The following is a 17,438-nucleotide window of genomic DNA, read 5'->3' on the forward strand; positions in this document are numbered from 1 at the left end:
TATCCGCCTTGGCTGTAAACCCACCTTTGCCTGCTGCACGCAACCATCAAAGTGAGCACTGTGGAAGAGAGGAAATGTGAAGGTTAGGGAACCTGATTTGGACCAGTGGGGGATTTTTTTGGAACTCTATCAAGCGCGGGCCTGTGGAATCCTCAAGTGGGTTGCTGGTTGGAGGCTGGACTAGAGCCCCTCTCCTCCCATTTTACCTCCCCCACTGACTCCCCCTGTTCACAGAGCCACTGTTTTCAAAGGTCCAGTGACATCTGAGTTAGTAATTTGGCACACAGCTGTAGCAGGACACTGGAGTTTAATTGGGCTGCACTGCTCTGCTGGTTTCAGCAGTCATTGGATTGGGGCCAATCCTTCAATCTTGATCCTACAAATCGTCTGTTTAAGGAGCTCATACCCCACCTATTTTTATGTGCATTTTCAAATTGTGCATTAAAAAACGAGGAAATGCTGGCAATCTGAAAGGTACTTGAAATATAAAAAAAAAAGTGGAAAAAAAAGTTTTTACGCCAGGCTGAAGTGGAAAAGTTAGTGTATCAATAAAAGCAGAATGCAACACAGCGCAATGGAAACTGACTTAGAGAATGAATCATGATGTATATGAAGCATGTGACTTTAATGTCTACTGGGGTTTCTTTTCCACTGAAGACACAAAGAATAGCAGCAATAATACATGAAACAAACACAAATGTCATATTTCTATCACATTTTCCACATCGATATTGTTCATGGGAGATTTGACTGGTGCTCTTGTAATTATGTCATATAAGTTTGGTCTCTTCTTGTCAGATTTCTTTTTTAAATGGTATACAACGGGATAATTGCCGCCACTGACTGTTTACCCCAGTGTTCCCAACGAATATTTGCATAAGAGTAGTGGATGGAAGAGCACATTAATTTTCATTTTCTTCAGCCCATTTTCTGGAAATGCATTTAAAATTTGTCTTAAGTGTAGATGGAAACTTGGCTTAAGACAAATGCACTTGTGAGGCATTTGACAATCTACAGCTACAGATCGTAGTTATTCTTTCAAAAATATAGTTTTAAAGTTGTTTTTCTGACTTTTAATCTTTATTTGACAGGTGATATTGAAGAGATACAGAATAACTGAACCACTTGGAAGCCAAATGATAATTTTACTTTATTAATTAAATGTGAGTGCAGTTGGCGGGGGGGGGGGGGGGGGGGGGGGGGGGGGGGGGGGGGTCAGTGAGAAAACCAGTCTGTGATTGATATTTGTTGCTCTTAAACATTGTCATTTTAAAGATGAAAAGTCTGCTTGCACAACTGTGCACTCTGTAGCACACTCCTATAGGACCACTTAAGATGTTGCCGGAATATTTTTTCTCAAAACTAAACAAAGATAGATGTGAATGGCACTCAAGGGCACAAATCCCAGAAACAGTGGAAGATTCTTCTCATACCTTTCCACCTCACACAACACTACCTTCAGTCTCCACTCAGACATGAAATAAATGTGGAAACACAAGTTTAGCTGCATTTTCTTTAATATAAAATGTATCAGTTATCAAGAATAATGTAAATTCATATAGCTTGCCTCATAACCAGCAGTTCATTTACAGCAAAAAATGAAAAATATTTTCTAGAGACTGTATAAATCTGATTTTGATCAATAAAACATATATAGAGAGGTAAGATCTGAAGAGGTGGACAAGTAAGTAAAATGGGAACTTGAGGTGATAGCAAAATGAATTAAAACTAGGTGCCAAGTAAAGGGGTGACAGGTGTGAAAGTCCCTATAAAATGTTTATTATCATGACTAAACATCTTAAATGCTCATAACCCTTTTCTTTTTGTTTTAATGGACGGAAATCAAAATATGTGTAATATGCAGCATCATAATAGGTGGAAAACATTTGTGCAATGCAACCTGAACTGGGCAAAGAGGATTTATACAGTATGGTGACCACCTGTACAAAGATAAAAAAAAAAAAAAAAGATTCATCTTCTTATGTATATTGACAAGAAAACAATTAAGAAGGCAAACTATTTCTTTAAAGTGTTAAGTACATTTGCAGCAAAGAATCAAGCATCTATTGAGAGTGTAACATTGTTAATTCTAATAATACATCCATATTAAATGACCAACTGCTTTGAAAATCAATGTACCAGAATTTAAGATTAAGATTATCTCTGATAAAAGATTAAAAAAGAAAAGTACTGACTAAAAATGAGCAAGTTAGGCTGAGAATGGGAGACTCAAATGAGCAAGAAACCTCTAATGCTCATAAAGTCAGGAGCGGCTACTTAGCATTTCACTGAGCTAAAATCCTGGAAGTATGCTGAGGACCCTCTATTAGCAGTCTTGCTGTAGCCATTTTTATGAGAATAAAAATAAAGACTCCACCCTAATAAAACACAATTGTGAACATTTTCTTCTAGCAGACAGCCAAAAGTGTCCAGTTTTGGGATTTAAAATGGCAAAGCTGTTATGCTGGGCACCGTCACACGCAGGGTGGCTTTTCAAAACGCTCCTAAATGGAATATATAACACCTAAATAAAATGGCTCTCTATGTGCTTTGTAGGGGGAAAAACTAAACTAGTATGATGAAATCAAAACACTTGAGCGAAAGAAGAGACGTCTCCTGTGTAAAAAGCTGTGAGAGAGGTGGCTACAGTTGAGATCAGGTTGCTCGAAAAGTCAAGATATGTACAAACTGCAGGATATTAGAAAATATATTAATTTCTCATAAATAAAATTACACTTACTGCCCTTTTTTGAGAGTGTACCTGACAGTGTTTTGTTTGGAGTAACAGTCATGGAAACATTATAGAAGCGTAGAAATACAGTAAGACACAAGGCAAATGTGTTTTCTTTTCTCCTCTTTTCCCACCTCAGAGGTTGTGCTCTTTTACACACATATGCATGTAAGTTGTCAACCAAGAAGAAATATGTCAATCCCTTTGGTTTCTAATGGCCTAATGTTATAAACACACTGAAGACGGAGTCCTGGTTGGCGCGGTTGCTGATGTGCTGGCAGCACTGCTGGTGCTGTGATGGTCCAAGCACGTTCCACATTCTGGTTTGGACCAAAGAGCTCAAACTCGTGGTCATGGTCGTATGACCCAGACTGAGACCCAGATCAATGTCCAAGGATTAAATTCTGGACTGGCGCCCTTAGCCTCAACCCTGTCAGAACTCAGTTAGACCTGGAGATCCACATCCAGGCCACAGCTGAAGTCTAAATCCAACCTGATCCCAAGCAAAACTTATTCGTAGCTCTGTGCAGCTCAGGTATGGCGACAGCCGTCTGGCGCTGTTTTATTTTACCCACTCTTCCCGCCCCCAGCACCAGCCACAGCAGACATAGAAAGATAAAACACCTGTATATTTCTGTCAAAGCCCTTCCCTTTTCTCTTTTCACAGTCTGTTTGAATATCAGGAGTGAGTCCAGCTGACTGGAACCCAGTGAGTCTCCATCTCCACTTTCTTTAGTGCCAAGCGCAGCTCGCCGAAGGCCGTCGAAAGGTCATCATTGACTATGACCTTCTCAAACAGATGGCCATACTGGGTCTCCATCATCTGGGCCATTCTCATCATCTCCTGGAAGTCCTCCTCCTGCATTGTACGTGAGAACAGAGGGGAGAAGACAGAGGTGAAAAAGACAAAAAAAAAAGGCAAAGATGTATGCACAAACCAAAGGCCAAACAGTTAATTTCAGGCTGCCTATCTGCTGCACACAGAAAACTCTGGCCACAGTAAACAACAGGGGAGATAAATTGTCATACTGTAAACACAAATTACATGGCCTTGAACACACAAATAAACGTAAAGTGGCTCGTACGGAGCCCGTTATAACCTCCTAGAGACATGGCACACACACACGAAGCGGGGCACAAACCGCGCACTAAAACCTCTCCATACAACAACCTGACCTCAAGGAATTTTCATAATTTCCTGCACCAAATACACACGGTTATCCAGTTCAGAAAGAAAATAAAATATCCTCAAAATAAGCAGAGGACAAAACATAACCATAATTTCCGAAAGACAGACGTGTAAAACATACATTATAGTTCGTCTGGATTTTATATGTGCGATGGGGAAATGACAGCTTGCAGCAACAGCGTTCCACTGTCAGAGCTGTGACTGTGGCTGTATGAACCTTGCTGAACTGCAAACATGGAGGACGGAGGTGCTCTGCAGGCAATGATCTCAGAGTTTCTAGAGAACTTTTAAGTAAAAGGGGCAGAATCAAAGGTGTGAGTCACATGACTTAGATTTGAGTCACACTCAAACCATGAACCTAATGACTTCAGATTTTATTTGATAAAATCAAACTCCACTTTAACACAGTGACTCACGGTTTCAATTCAAATTTTTGCTGCTCTTGTCCCAACTCATTTGTAACACACTGCCAGGATTAAACTCAGTACAAGCAGATAAAAATGAATGAAGCTGCTGAGGTAAAACATTAAATATATTGTCTTTGCGCTGCTTTCAATAGAACATATGTCAACATTCTTTATTTTACACAGCGTCCCCATTCCTTCGGAATCAGGGTTTTAAAACAACTTCTATTGCTTTTTGAATACATTATTTTCTGTTAGAAACAAGTTAATCTTCAAAATATTTGCAACAACTCAGGCTGGGGCCCTTTTGAAACACTGTTCATTACACATCATTAATTGCTCATTTTTTCGTGATAAACATGCTTTAATTATTTAGGAAGGGTGTGGTATGTAAAGACAGGATGATCTGACAGACTCTCCCGCTCACTACCAGCACATAACTATGTGTGGATTTTGTGATAAATGAAACAACCCCATGCTAATTGGGCTTTAGAGTGGGCTTAGAAGCAATGGCTGTTCGATGATGGGTGAATTAATGAGCTACTAAACAGCATATTATGGGCTAGAGTTAGCTTTGATTCCTAAATGTGAGACGTCCATTAAAACATAAAATCACTGCATGCTGGCATGCAGTCTTAAACAGGGGTCCTTCCAGGGGGATGAAGACTTTTCCAAGTTGGTATGCAAATCATCTGTCCAGTGTAAAGAATAAAACCACGTGCTAACTGTGAGGAACAGCCAAATAACATATTTTTATCAGGCTGGGAGTAAACATTGCCTATCTGGGGCCCCTGTATTCATAGATAGAGTATTCTGAGAGAGGCCAGGTATCTCTCCACGGTGGTCCTTCTGAGGCTTTCTGGTTTCGGGTGTGTGGGCCCTGGCTGATCCTGCCCTCAGTGCACCAGCATGGCTAAAGTAGCTGCATTGATTTAGCCTTGTGTTTTTACTGGGAACACTCAACTTTAGATTTCTGGACAGATATGGTTTTATAGTGAACCCCTGTGCCAAACACACACTTATAAATACACACAGCTGCACATTCATGCACAGCTCAAACACACACATACACATACATACACACACACACGCTCCCACACCCACAAACAGGCAGGATCAAGTTGAGTGTGTGCATACAATGTGTGCGCACATAAACACGGCCTCGTTAAAGTTTAAAACTCCTAAACGGCTCAATTTTTAGAGACGCTCCATCCAGCCAGGAGTTACTTCAGAATGTTTCTGGTGGTTTTCCGCTTCATAATGGATTAGCTGTGCAGCTAAATATAAACACTCACTCACTGTGACACTCAGCAAAAGGCCTGTGTTCTATTTTTTTTTTTCTTTTGGTCTGGCTGCCTTGCATGTTTCTACGTTTCAAAAAAGTAAGCAGCATCCTCTCAGGCTCTGTTGTCTTTTGTGTGAAGGTGTGATGGTTTTATCATCCTGTGTCTCGGAGGATGACAGGAAGAGGACGAGCCGAGACAGAGAGACGGCTCGGGCAGGGCAGAAGGTTTGCTGGCCTGTGGAGAAAACTCTTCCACGTAACAGGACTATATTCTCTGTCATCTGGACCGAAGCCCCCGCAGGACTTCCACTGCTGGACCTGGACTTACAGATGACCACTGTGTCCAATGCCAGGAAGACGACCCCAGTGACCTGTCCTGGCAGCGAAATGAACCCGGGAGACTGTGAGCTGTTTTCTGTCTGTGATGTTTCCATGTCCACCAGCGAGTCTCTGCGTCTGTCTGTAGTCAGGCCATTCCAGGTAAAAGAACATTAATCACAGACGTAGGCTGGGTGAAGAGATGGAAAGAGAACAAAACAAACAAAAAAAAACAAACAAACAAAAAAAAAATGCGGAAGAAAATCACAAGATGAAAGCAGGACGCAATAAAAGGGCCAGAGAGATGAATATAATGAAGGTAGAAGAGGCAAATGGAAAGCTGGGTGAGAAGGGGTAAGCGGACATTCTTTGGCAGGCACTGATCCGTGCTGGATCGTTTTCCTCAGAGGGCACTTGGAGCTGATGTCACTTCTAGAGGGCCAAACTCGAGAAGAAAAGCACCGGGGACTCATTTCTCCCCTCTGCCATTAGGTTGCTTAATTTCCTCATGAAATGATGTGTGCCTGTTTAAGTACTTTGTTTTAGCACAGTATGAGGCTATTGACTCCTGACGGCTCTCCATGTTACAGATTTTAATCGATGATGGTTTTATCGCTTGTATTTTTATATTTGTGATTTTACTGTGCCTGTTTTAGGAAAATCCAACTATGTGAATGTAAACCTTTTCAACACTACAGCATGTGTCAGAACCAGGTGTCATCTTTTAAAACCCCCATGCATGCAGTGTGTCGCCGGTGGGAAACCTGCTTTATCGATCCTAATAAAACACACCCTAAAAAAAGCATCAAAAACCAGTCCCATCTTTACACATCAGTCTGAAATGATTACAGTCATTTCAGATAATGGGCCATTTTCTGCACTAACCACATTATAGGCTGAATTATTCATTACATCAGACTGTTTTTGCTTGTTTCTACATCACACTTCAGCTCCTTTTCCTGAAAAGTGACTCTGAATCACTTCCAGCTCAAACAATGAGGCTAAAGTCAGAACGCTCTGCTGAAACAATGAGACGACTGTTCCTCAGCCTTTATCATTAAAGCAGACCTGTCTCTCTGAGAGAGAAATACAGCTGGAGGTGAACAGAATACGTCTTAGACGTCACTCAGCAACTGCTTCTCTTTCAGAGCCTTTAATAGAAAATCTGAGGTGGTTCACGTTCTGTCGCTGCACATGAACATTTACACAGCACCTGGTTTGTTACCTGGCTGAAATATGCCTCTTTGTCACTGGGTATTTTAGTTGGGTATTTGTATTACTTGAGAGATTAGCAGGGGGTAATGAAGGGACAGTGAGTAATAAAGCAACAGCAGGGATTCTTAGCAATCATCCTGTTTCTGACAACTACAGCTCATTGTTCTCAGGAGCTCGGCTGGGAAACGAGGAGCAGACGGAGGAGAAATGATATTTCACTGTGTGACTAATGCAGGATGAGTGTCTGTATCGAGGTTTTCAAGCTTCTACAGCGAGGTAAAATACCTACGGGACGTTCTGAGTCAGAGCCAACCTTCAACTGTGACCGAGCAGAGCCGACACGCTCAGCGTAACAGTGAAAGAAGTGATAAGATGGAGAAGATATAATTTTACTTGTCTTATTTGGATTGCTACAAGGGTTTTAGTGTCTCATGGTGATTTGTATGAATGTTTATGGTCTCATCCATGACATCATGTCAGTTTAAGATCTCCTGCATGTATGTACATGTATAGTAAGTATAATTATCACAGTAGAATATCTAAAATGGAATCTGCTCCATCTGCTTCATTAAAAATCCCAGACCACATAAATATGCAAATATTTTTCAATTAACAAAAATGGACCTTTTGGTTTCCCACCTCTTTGTAGTCCAGTTTCAGTGTATGTGCACTGGAGGCTTCAAGTTTCCACATCCCACTTGTGTATGCTGAATACGAGCTTAAAACTATTTGTGATGTCACGGTTCACGCTCGTAGGCTCTGCCTCTTAATTTTAGGTTTTCAGTGGGCACAGAGAATGAATGAAAGACTTCCAGCAATGAATGTGAAAACAGCCTTATAGTGTCAGACTCTGCACATACATCATTCTACACGGTGAAGGTCAGGCATTCAACTGGAACAAAAAGAAAAACACATTTTTGACTGAAGGGTGACTTTAATGTAATGCAGCTACAGTTGAAACAGGATGCTGGGCTGGGACACGAAGCAGCGAGGGATCAACCAACAGTGCAAAGTCAGAATAGCAGAGGGGGGTTCCCTCAGCTCCTGCTATTTAAAGTCAGTCTACTGGTGGCAGGGTCCTGCCGTATAGCAGTGGGGACTCAAAATTTCGCAACTTCCCCACTCAGCCAGCTGTGAGGAGGTCTTTCGTGTTGTCAGTCAAAACACAGTTTGCATTGCTTACACAGTTGGTTCTACCTCAGCTCGGTGCTTCTCCGCTGTGTTGCTGCAATGAATACCTGACTGGGTCACTCTCAGGTGCGATTGTCTTTTCCAGATGCATGCATCTGAACTTTGCCTTGCTTTCTGCCCGGCCCTTGCTCACCACAGGCTATCCCATCATGCCCTTTGTGTTCAGCGTGTCGTCATGGAAGGCGGCTTAATTGCTTAATTTAATGGAATAAGAAGAAAGGCTGAAATGTTCAAAAAGTTGTGGTGAATTTTATAGTTGGACTTCTTTTTGCAACATGACGTGACCACTGAAGGCACAACATTAGCAGGTTTTTTTTTTTTTTTTTTTTATTATTATTTTTAAGGAAAAGTCACTAATTATTTCATGGGACCTGGAGGGTCTTTTCCATTTATGTTAGCTGATGTTTGAAACTTTAAGTAGCATCAAGGTGGGGGCTGAAGGTGGGAAATATTAAAAGCAGTAAGAAATGATGGTTTCAATAAATACTGACATAAAATGTAAATGAAACCCCACCATGCTGTATTCACACCTGCACACCGTAGTTCACACCCCATCACTTCCTCCACCCTTTCTTCACTCATCCTTATGTATCTAGTTTGTGGTCAGTCAGTCTCCACGTCTTTCTCAGCCTCCCACTCGCCTCATATTTCTCACTTCTGGTGTCCCATCAAGCTGCGCCTGCTGCTGTGATGCCGACCAGGATCTTGGCCCTAACGCTGCCTGTGGTGAGTAAGACACGCGAGCAAGCGAGCAAGTGTCGGGTCCCGACGGTGCTGGGAAAACCATCATCTACCCTCACCCCCAGCTCCCCCGCCCGGCAACTTCACAGCAGCAGCACCGAACACCGGCTAATTGGTTTCATCTGTGTCCCCGTTGGGCTGGGATAAAGGTGTGTAAAGAATGACCTCATCTCTCTTTCTCTCTCTCTCTCTCACACACACACACACACACATACAGGGTTCAGATAGCATTTCTGTTATTTCTTCTGCTGTTAATCTGTTTCTACAATATAACACCATCGCATCACTAGACTGTGTGTTCATTGTGTTCCCCAGCTGCATCCTTCATGTGACTAAACCAGTGGTCCCCACACTTCCCCTGCATGGCCCCCATTTTGTAGATCAGAAAGTTTTTGACCAATAAACCTAGAATAAATCTGTGGGCACATTTGTATCTGTTGTTAATTTACACTGTGGATGTATGTATAATATCCTCCTTTATCCTTACTTAATGTATATCCTATTAGCCGTATCCTGTTATTTTCTGCTGTAGTGATCCAGTTTCCTCACAAAGGTCATTAAACTTTCATTTACCTTAATCTAATCTGAATAGCACTGACAAATATCCACGTTGGAAAGCAACAGCTGGGGTGTTAGCTACTCACTGACAAGTATATTAAATTGATTTCCTGTGATTGTCTAAATGAAGTCAAGCCTGACCCATCTGGTACTTCGAGCTGTTTGAATAGCCATAAACAACATATGCTGATCAATGTTTGACTCAGTGTGAGAAATAAACCTTCTCGTCACGTTCTCTTACCGTGAATGATTTGGCAGATCCCTTGTCATCTTTGCCTGATATGATTTTGGCATTCTGTCTGGTCTCCCTCAGTCTCTCGATCGCAGGAGGCTTCACAAACACTACATAGGGTTTAAATTCTGCCGTCCGCAGGTGCTTTAACGTCTGAACAGAGAAAAATCAAAACAAATATGAGTGTAAATGCAAAAGGGAGAGCCATGCAGTACCATCAAGCAGGAAGAGGGAATGATAATAAAACAGCAATGAAACTAAGATGCAAAAGCCAAATTTAACAGACATTAACAATCTCATAAAAACAGACATATGTGCAGAGGGGACAGATCCCTAGTGAGTTTGCGGCACTGGCTTCCAGACTAAAGGTTTGGACTCTCCTAGGTGTTGCACGTTACTAGATGATTAAAGGAACCAAGAAATAATGGTCTACAGCCATTTCTCCGGTGACACAACACCGCCAATCTGGTTCCAGAAAAGCAGAAGAGGCGTCAGAGTTGGTTAGTGGTGGCGTAAGGTTTTCCCCTAGTTCTGCCGCCACTATCAGGGCCTCTCAGTGTGCTATTAGGCAGTGGGTCAAAACCCACAACCGATAAGAAGCTGAATAAAAACCCAAAGTATGGGCAAGAGAAGAGCCACTCTCATCAGCTGCTCACCAAGCCAGCATGAGAGCTTTAACATCCTTTGACAGTGCCACTGATCCAGTCCATGAGTCATGTCGGGGAATGGGTTCAGAGTGAAGGTAGAGGGAATGACTATTGGCTTACACAACACCACATTTGTATGCCAAAAACAGAGTACATACCTAAATGTACATACACCCACATGAGCTTCCACAGACTCTTTCTCACACGCTTCAGCCGAGGGCTGAGTCTCATTGCTGCTCAGGCTGGGGTGGTTTGACAACATGCCAGGCTAATCTATATAATGATGTATTTGCCTGCATGTCATTATCCACTGAGCAAAAACAAACAGAGAGAAGCTGGTAGGTCAGAGGCTGGACGATAGGGGCGCGGCAAAGGGAATGAGTTTGTAGGGGCCCAGTGACAAGTCCGCCATTTGTGTTGGGTCTGATCGCCACCACCCAAGACACATAAGCCAAAGAGGAAATCTTCAAATAGAGGAAATTAGCGGTAATTGCTCCCTCAAAATGCCCCCTTTAAAACCCGCTTTGGTAACCCAGTAAGCAGCCAAGGCCTTGGGAAAGGCAGGAAAGAGAGAGATCTGCTTCTGAGATATCTAGGGGCAGTGGTAGCAAAAGGCTAACAATACAGGGAATAGAGAGAGAGAGAGAGAGAGATAGTGAGATGGAGAGGATGGGGTTTGTGTTACTCACATGAGGCTGGACATCCAATAAGCACACTTTGTTCTTGGAGAGGACGGAGCGTATCGAGTCTAAACTTGTCCCGTAGTAATTCCCTTTGTACTCGCCATACTCGATGAACCTGAGAGGTCAGATGGAGAGAGATTGAAAGACAGAAGAGATGAGAAGATTGCACTTTTTGCGGTGAGTTTTGTGCAGGGATTAGTACCTAATGCAAAGCTAATGTCCCTTGGTAGTAACATTAGAATCTCATCCTAATCTGATTGACTACATCAGCACACCCCTGATATTGATCTCAGAAATGATATATAAAAACCCTACAAATCTACACAGACAGGAGGATTACTCTTTCAACCACTGACAGAGCCGAAGATCACATTCTCTAACACAACTTAAAAACCAGACGTTTTGGCCGAGCTTGTTTTTATATAATCTCCTATCCTACCCTTTCAATCAGTAACACCTGTTTGTTCCAGAAAGACCACAAAGCCCCCAAATGCCAAAACCTGTCCTCCTTAAATTCACAAGGTTCTGGGCCCAGCAAGCAACTGCACGGGCACAAACAAACAAACACTTTTCCACCAGATAATCCCCCGCTTCACACCAATCAGCTGTCATACAAAAAGCCACCAGTGTATTTTTAGATGAAAACAAGGAGGAAAAAAGGCAGCGAGGAGAGTAACTACATGGAAAGAATTTGAAGCTAATAAGACTGTGTGGTATGCTTGCAGTCTGCTTGCGATGGGCGACGGACAGAATGACTGCCTCTGTGAGACTGATGCCATGTAAAAAGAAAGTTTTATGGTAATTTCCCATGTAAGAAAGTTTAACTCAGCATTTTTGTAAAAAAATGAAGACTGAACCTCATATTGGGTTATGGGGAAATTAGCATACAGTAGCCTGTGTTTAATAACCCACACCTTGCAGCATGCCGCACCGTCTGTCGTCAGAGGAGAAGGTATATAGATTACGGGAAGCCTATGGATGGATTGTTGCCGTTTTGACACAGAACAGGGCTTCCCTTGGGAAAATTGTTCAAGCTAAACACACGTTGTTGTGGCCCCAATTCAGAAACCTTTTATTTCTGCACATTGTTTCTGCTGCATGCAATGAGGCATAACGCAAACAAGTTCATCTCACTCTTCATCTACATCGCTGCCTTGTAATTTTAGCGTGGAGTGTCCCACGCATCCACCCCACATCACAGCTATGTCACTCACCCCTCCGACTCCCTGAAAAACATTGCATGCCTTGAACTACACCACAACATGACCTAAATATACAGCGCCCCTTTCCCTTCCCTTTTCTCCATGCTCTAACACTCTATATGCGCTCACCACCACAGGCTTCCCTCTATGTCATAAACAGTGTATGTGTGTGTTTGCGTGTGTAAATGTTTTGTATGCATATCCATACGGTAGATCTTTTTTCTTCCCCCCTTTCCAGATCGTGTGAGACCAGGAGAAAGGCATCAATCATTCATATGACTACTACAACTTGCATTTCAATTTGTCGGCCACAAATGTCAAGGCGGGTCATGGTGTGGCTGGATTCAGAGAGAGCGCCTGAGGAAAAGGAGGAAGTAGAGACAGGAGACCTTGGGGCCACTGTCTGGAGATCCGTTACCAACACAGGACCCAGCCCTGTCAACACCAGCTCACACTCAGTTACGGAGACACACAGACGGCAGCAGACGGGCTGTATCTGAACAGTGTCAGCAAGTGCTGCACCAGCCACTCATTGGTCAGGATCCTGTTGTTTTCATTAGGGTGAAGAGTCTCAAGTCTCACATATTCTAAACACAATTCTTTTTATGAAACTTTGATATTGATAACAACTACATGAAACATTGCATACGTGTAATCCCTTCTCATGAGATCTGAGCAGAGAGATTAGTTTATTAATCAATTGGTTGAGGTAAGAAGTGAATAACTGAGGATTTGTTGCTTTCATAGGTTTTACTATATCTCATTGCATTTGAATTAACTTAGTAATCAACATATTATTATCCATATCTACATCTGTATACTTTAACTCATTGTTCAACTGAATGAAACTGACTGAAATAAAATGTAATTTTAGAAAAAAAAAACAAAACATAATCATTTGAAAATATTCATGTCACAATCTACCACATGGTATTCTGGAAACTACCGAAACTAGTTCATTTTTAATAATTGGAATGTAAGGATCTATTGATGCATTTGCACACTTCATTCATCTGTTTTAAGTGACAGTAAACAGCTAAAGATAAAAATAAAAAACACTTGGTAAAATGGAATACGGAGAAATCACCACACAAAATGCATTGTTCACAATGTGGAGCCGAGGCAGGTTTCATGTTAAAATATTGACATTATGAATGTCTGTAGTGTGTCCACTGTAGTGTGCTGAGTCGGAGACTTGTGCCTACTTGCTGTTGTGGATATCGGTCTCAAAGAGGTGTTTGGAGATGAAGTGGTACTCCACACCGTCGCTCTCCTGGCTCCTCTTGGCTCGACTGGTGTCTGAAAGAGAGCAGAAGAGAAGCAGTGATTACCTCAAGCCCAGACTGTCTGACTCACTGCTGGGCTGAAAAGCATCTGAACTGAGCCCCTTATTAACATCGCTGGAAGTCTGAAACACAGCGCGCTGGGCCATGCCAACCCTTGTATATATTATTTTGTAATAGCACTATAAAATACACAACCTGTAGAGCTACAGCACTAAACTCAGACACTTAACTGACATTCAGCAGAGGTTTACTATGTCTTATTAAATTTGTCTCTTGTAATGTGGCTGCAGTGCCTGTAGAAACAGAAGCCGGAGCGTTAGCTGCCCGTGTTAGCCGCTGTAAGGTAATTGAGTTTGGGAGCTCTCATTAACATCAAGTCTCTACATTTACTTGGCCATAAACCATAAAGCCTTGTTGTAAAATGGGCGGTGGAGGCAGCACGTGGACGGAACGTGAGCAGACTGCTGGATGTGTAAGGGTCAAAGGGTCGGCTCACACTTCGGCTCGTCTCAGAAGTGCTTCAAAAGGTCAGAGGGGAGAGCTGTTCACTCGTCAGACGCTCCGAGCAGCTCCAAAACAAACTATTAAACTTTTATCACCTGCAAACAAAGCTGCCAAGTTCTGCTTTACACTCGTCTGAGTTTTTGTCAGCGATCGTGAAGGCTGTGCCCTGGTAGTGGACCAGGGCCTTTCCTTTAATATGGCCCAGACTGATATACAGGGTTCACGGAAAACCAATGGTGTGATTTATACAACGTGTCGCTCACGTTGTATAGAAGGACAGACGGCCATAAATCCCACTGTTGTGGAGAAGACACTCAGGGAGATCAATGAATTTCTGTCATCGGCCTCAAAACAGCCTTGTCACATCGTAACATATAGTCCCAATATAGCCCCCCAGAAACGTGGAAAATACAGTGACAGACCAACACCGTCCACCACGCATTATCGAATCATAACATCGCAAAAATAGAATGTGCATTCAATCGCTCAATCCTGAATCATGGAAAATACCAGTAAACTTGGATCAAATGTTTGATTAAATGAATCAAAATGTTTAACCCCCCTACTCTGGCTTATTGCAATGCTCCTTGTGCTTCTTATACGGCTGGTTTAAATTTTACAGCAACAAGTAAAAAGAGAGGGAGAGGGGGAGGGGGAGGGAGGGAGGGAGGGAGAGAGGGAGGGAGAGAGAGAGAATCTTAACCTGGGCCACAAGCCGGTGGTCTCCAAAGCTCCGGTTTTCAAATTAACAAAAAAGGGTAACGATTCAGGCTTAATCCAAAACAACAGCAAGTGTTAAACACATCCATGTGTCCATTGGCAGCAATCAAAGATTAAAAAAGAGGGAGACGAGATACTTTCCGAGTCTCTTTCCTCTCAATGAGAGCCAGGAATTGAGCCATACGTCTTCTATACGGGTCTGAATCACGCTGTCTGGGCTCTATTAAACTCAGCATCACGGGTCACATTTGAGAACAATTAACATGCCTAGTGGAAAAAAAAAAGGCCCCACCGATGGGATTTTAATACCAGGGACATTTCGAGTGTCAGACTTCGACCAGGACACATCCATTACGCCACACTGCATGTAACAAACACAGCAATTAATATTGGTGGTCCTCATATTTCCTTAAACTTGTGTCGCAGTTTCCCTCCAAGCCGCAGACGGTAACTACGCAATTGCCAATGCCACTGCCCTGCTTACATGTATAAATCAAAAAGATTTATTTGTCCCAACATACTGGCTTTGAGACATCAGAACTGCAAAAAAAAAAAAAAAAAAAAAAAATCTTGCAAGGTTTGGAGCACCAGTGTTTGCAGCAAAACTGGACGGCGTTCAGGATTATGGTGAGCTGTCGCTGGGTCCTTAAAAGGAGAAGAAGGGGAGGAGGCAGTGGGGAAAAGAGACAGAAATAGATGGAAAGAAGGTGAGAAATAAACTCAGAAAGAAAGGAGAGAGGACAGATTGATGCCAAATCGTGAAGCAGTGGAATGGCATGTCTTCAGGAGGTAGAAAAACGTAGTTTCCTCCATCATTCGGAGCTTGTCAGGCAGACTATGAAAAGCTGACAATTAGGCTACACAGGAGGAGAAACAGCTGCCTGGGCCTTGAGAGGACCAGTCATGCTGCCTGAGAGCTGTGCGGAGAGCTCTAACGCAATGCCAGACAGCTCCCATTGTGTGTGTGTGTGTCTCAGACTGCACCTTCATCGCTCAAATAGCACACACACTCCGACACACAGCGAAAACTCAACTGGAACAAGAAAGCTCCACATCCTTCGCTAAAAGTGATTATTTTTGATTTGCTGGTAAAAGCTTACATGGTGCCCATGGCTCTGTGTAGCGGCAGTTGAGAATGGTTTTCCAATGTGTTTGCTGCAGTGGACACGTGTAAAAGAGGCTTATTGGGCCTACTGAGTTCAGAGAGAGGCAACCGACCTCCATTACAACACAGCTGTACTGTCACTCAGCCAGTGTTTGAGGGCTATTCACCATCAAAATAAAAGAAAAAAGGCCACAAAATACAATCTTAGAAAATGCATTTTTAAAATTTAATTAATGAAAAAATATATGTATGTTAGTTTCTACAGTTGCTCTTCATTTTTTGGGGTTAATTAGATATTCCCTGATTAACTGTGCACGATTTTGAAGTTGAAATTGTGGGGAAAATGTTTAAAATATCTGAATGTTCCATAAGCTTAATAAGCATAATCTGCGATCTGAAGACAGGTGGTTGCAATGTGTAAAATGCTCACACACACACACACACACACACACACACACAGAGACAACAAATGGAATCTACTGGAAGATGCTCAGCTCATGCAGGATCGGACCCCACAGACACAAACAGGGCTTGACCTGACCTCAGCGCGATGAGTGGGGTTAACTTACGTGGGATGGTCACACTGAAGTGCTGTGGGTCTGAGATCAACAGTTTCCTCTTGAGCTCATTCATGCCAACACCTGTGGGTCCTGTACAAACACAAACAAGGTGTTTTTTAAAATTACAGAATATATCAAACCTTCTCTACAGTCAGACTACAGAGAAATGCTGCCATTCAGAATGTGCTCCCCTCTTCATTTCATGGAGAAGTCAGGATTTCTGTGATGGTCTGTGAAGGCGTTACAAGAGAATATGCTAAAATGTCCCAAAACAGACTTTACAAATAAAAGTTTCAATAAAGATTTAATTATAACCATATACAACACACCAAAGTCTGTCATCTGTGATTTTAGCAGATTTATCATGCACTGTCAAAATTAACATTGAAACAAAGAGAGACTCAAAAAAGAAAGCAGTCAAAGAAGTCAAAACTGAAGCAGCAGAGGCTGAGACATCTTGCCTTTTAGTCCCTACTGTGGGTCAAGCTCCAAAAAACACTGGATGCTACTCTTTTCATAATGCAACTTGAATCTGTCATTGCACTCCAGACTCCCGCCAAAACCACAGATGACAAATAATCATACATTTTCACAGGCTGAGTACTGAGTAATGATTTAACTGAATCTGAAGTGTAAAACTGGCACACTGTCCCTTTAAACAACATACTGCATATGGGGTACATGCCATTTATATACCTGCACCTTGTCCAAGATTGTATATGACCAGTATCATTACTATGGGAGTTATGATAAGTAGTAACTTATCTAACACCATTTTATTTTACAGTGCATATTACTTGAATATAGTGGAAAGGAAGGAAGGAAAGGAAACCTTTCTGTTATTTCTATTATGGAATATGAAATTTA

General features: G+C 42.3%; 1 protein-coding gene across 3 annotated transcripts in view; it reads right to left on the reverse strand.

Annotated features, from left to right (window-relative positions):
* Positions 1-1,499: 1,499 nt before the first annotated feature.
* Positions 1,500-17,438, reverse strand: part of mpp7a (MAGUK p55 scaffold protein 7a) — a 124,267-nt gene continuing 108,328 nt past the window's right edge. For all 3 annotated transcript variants that reach the window (XM_046371961.1, XM_046371962.1, XM_046371963.1), the window contains 5 exons: positions 16,581-16,661; positions 13,602-13,695; positions 11,201-11,309; positions 9,874-10,017; positions 1,500-3,590 (listed from right to left, as the gene is read on the reverse strand). In XM_046371961.1, the coding sequence (XP_046227917.1) occupies positions 3,411-3,590; positions 9,874-10,017; positions 11,201-11,309; positions 13,602-13,695; positions 16,581-16,661 (608 nt within the window). In that variant the 3' untranslated portion in view covers positions 1,500-3,410. The remainder of the gene's footprint in view (positions 3,591-9,873; positions 10,018-11,200; positions 11,310-13,601; positions 13,696-16,580; positions 16,662-17,438) is intronic.

The sequence above is a fragment of the Scatophagus argus genome, chromosome 18 (assembly GCF_020382885.2).
Source record: "Scatophagus argus isolate fScaArg1 chromosome 18, fScaArg1.pri, whole genome shotgun sequence".
Classification (NCBI taxonomy): domain Eukaryota; kingdom Metazoa; phylum Chordata; class Actinopteri; family Scatophagidae; genus Scatophagus; species Scatophagus argus.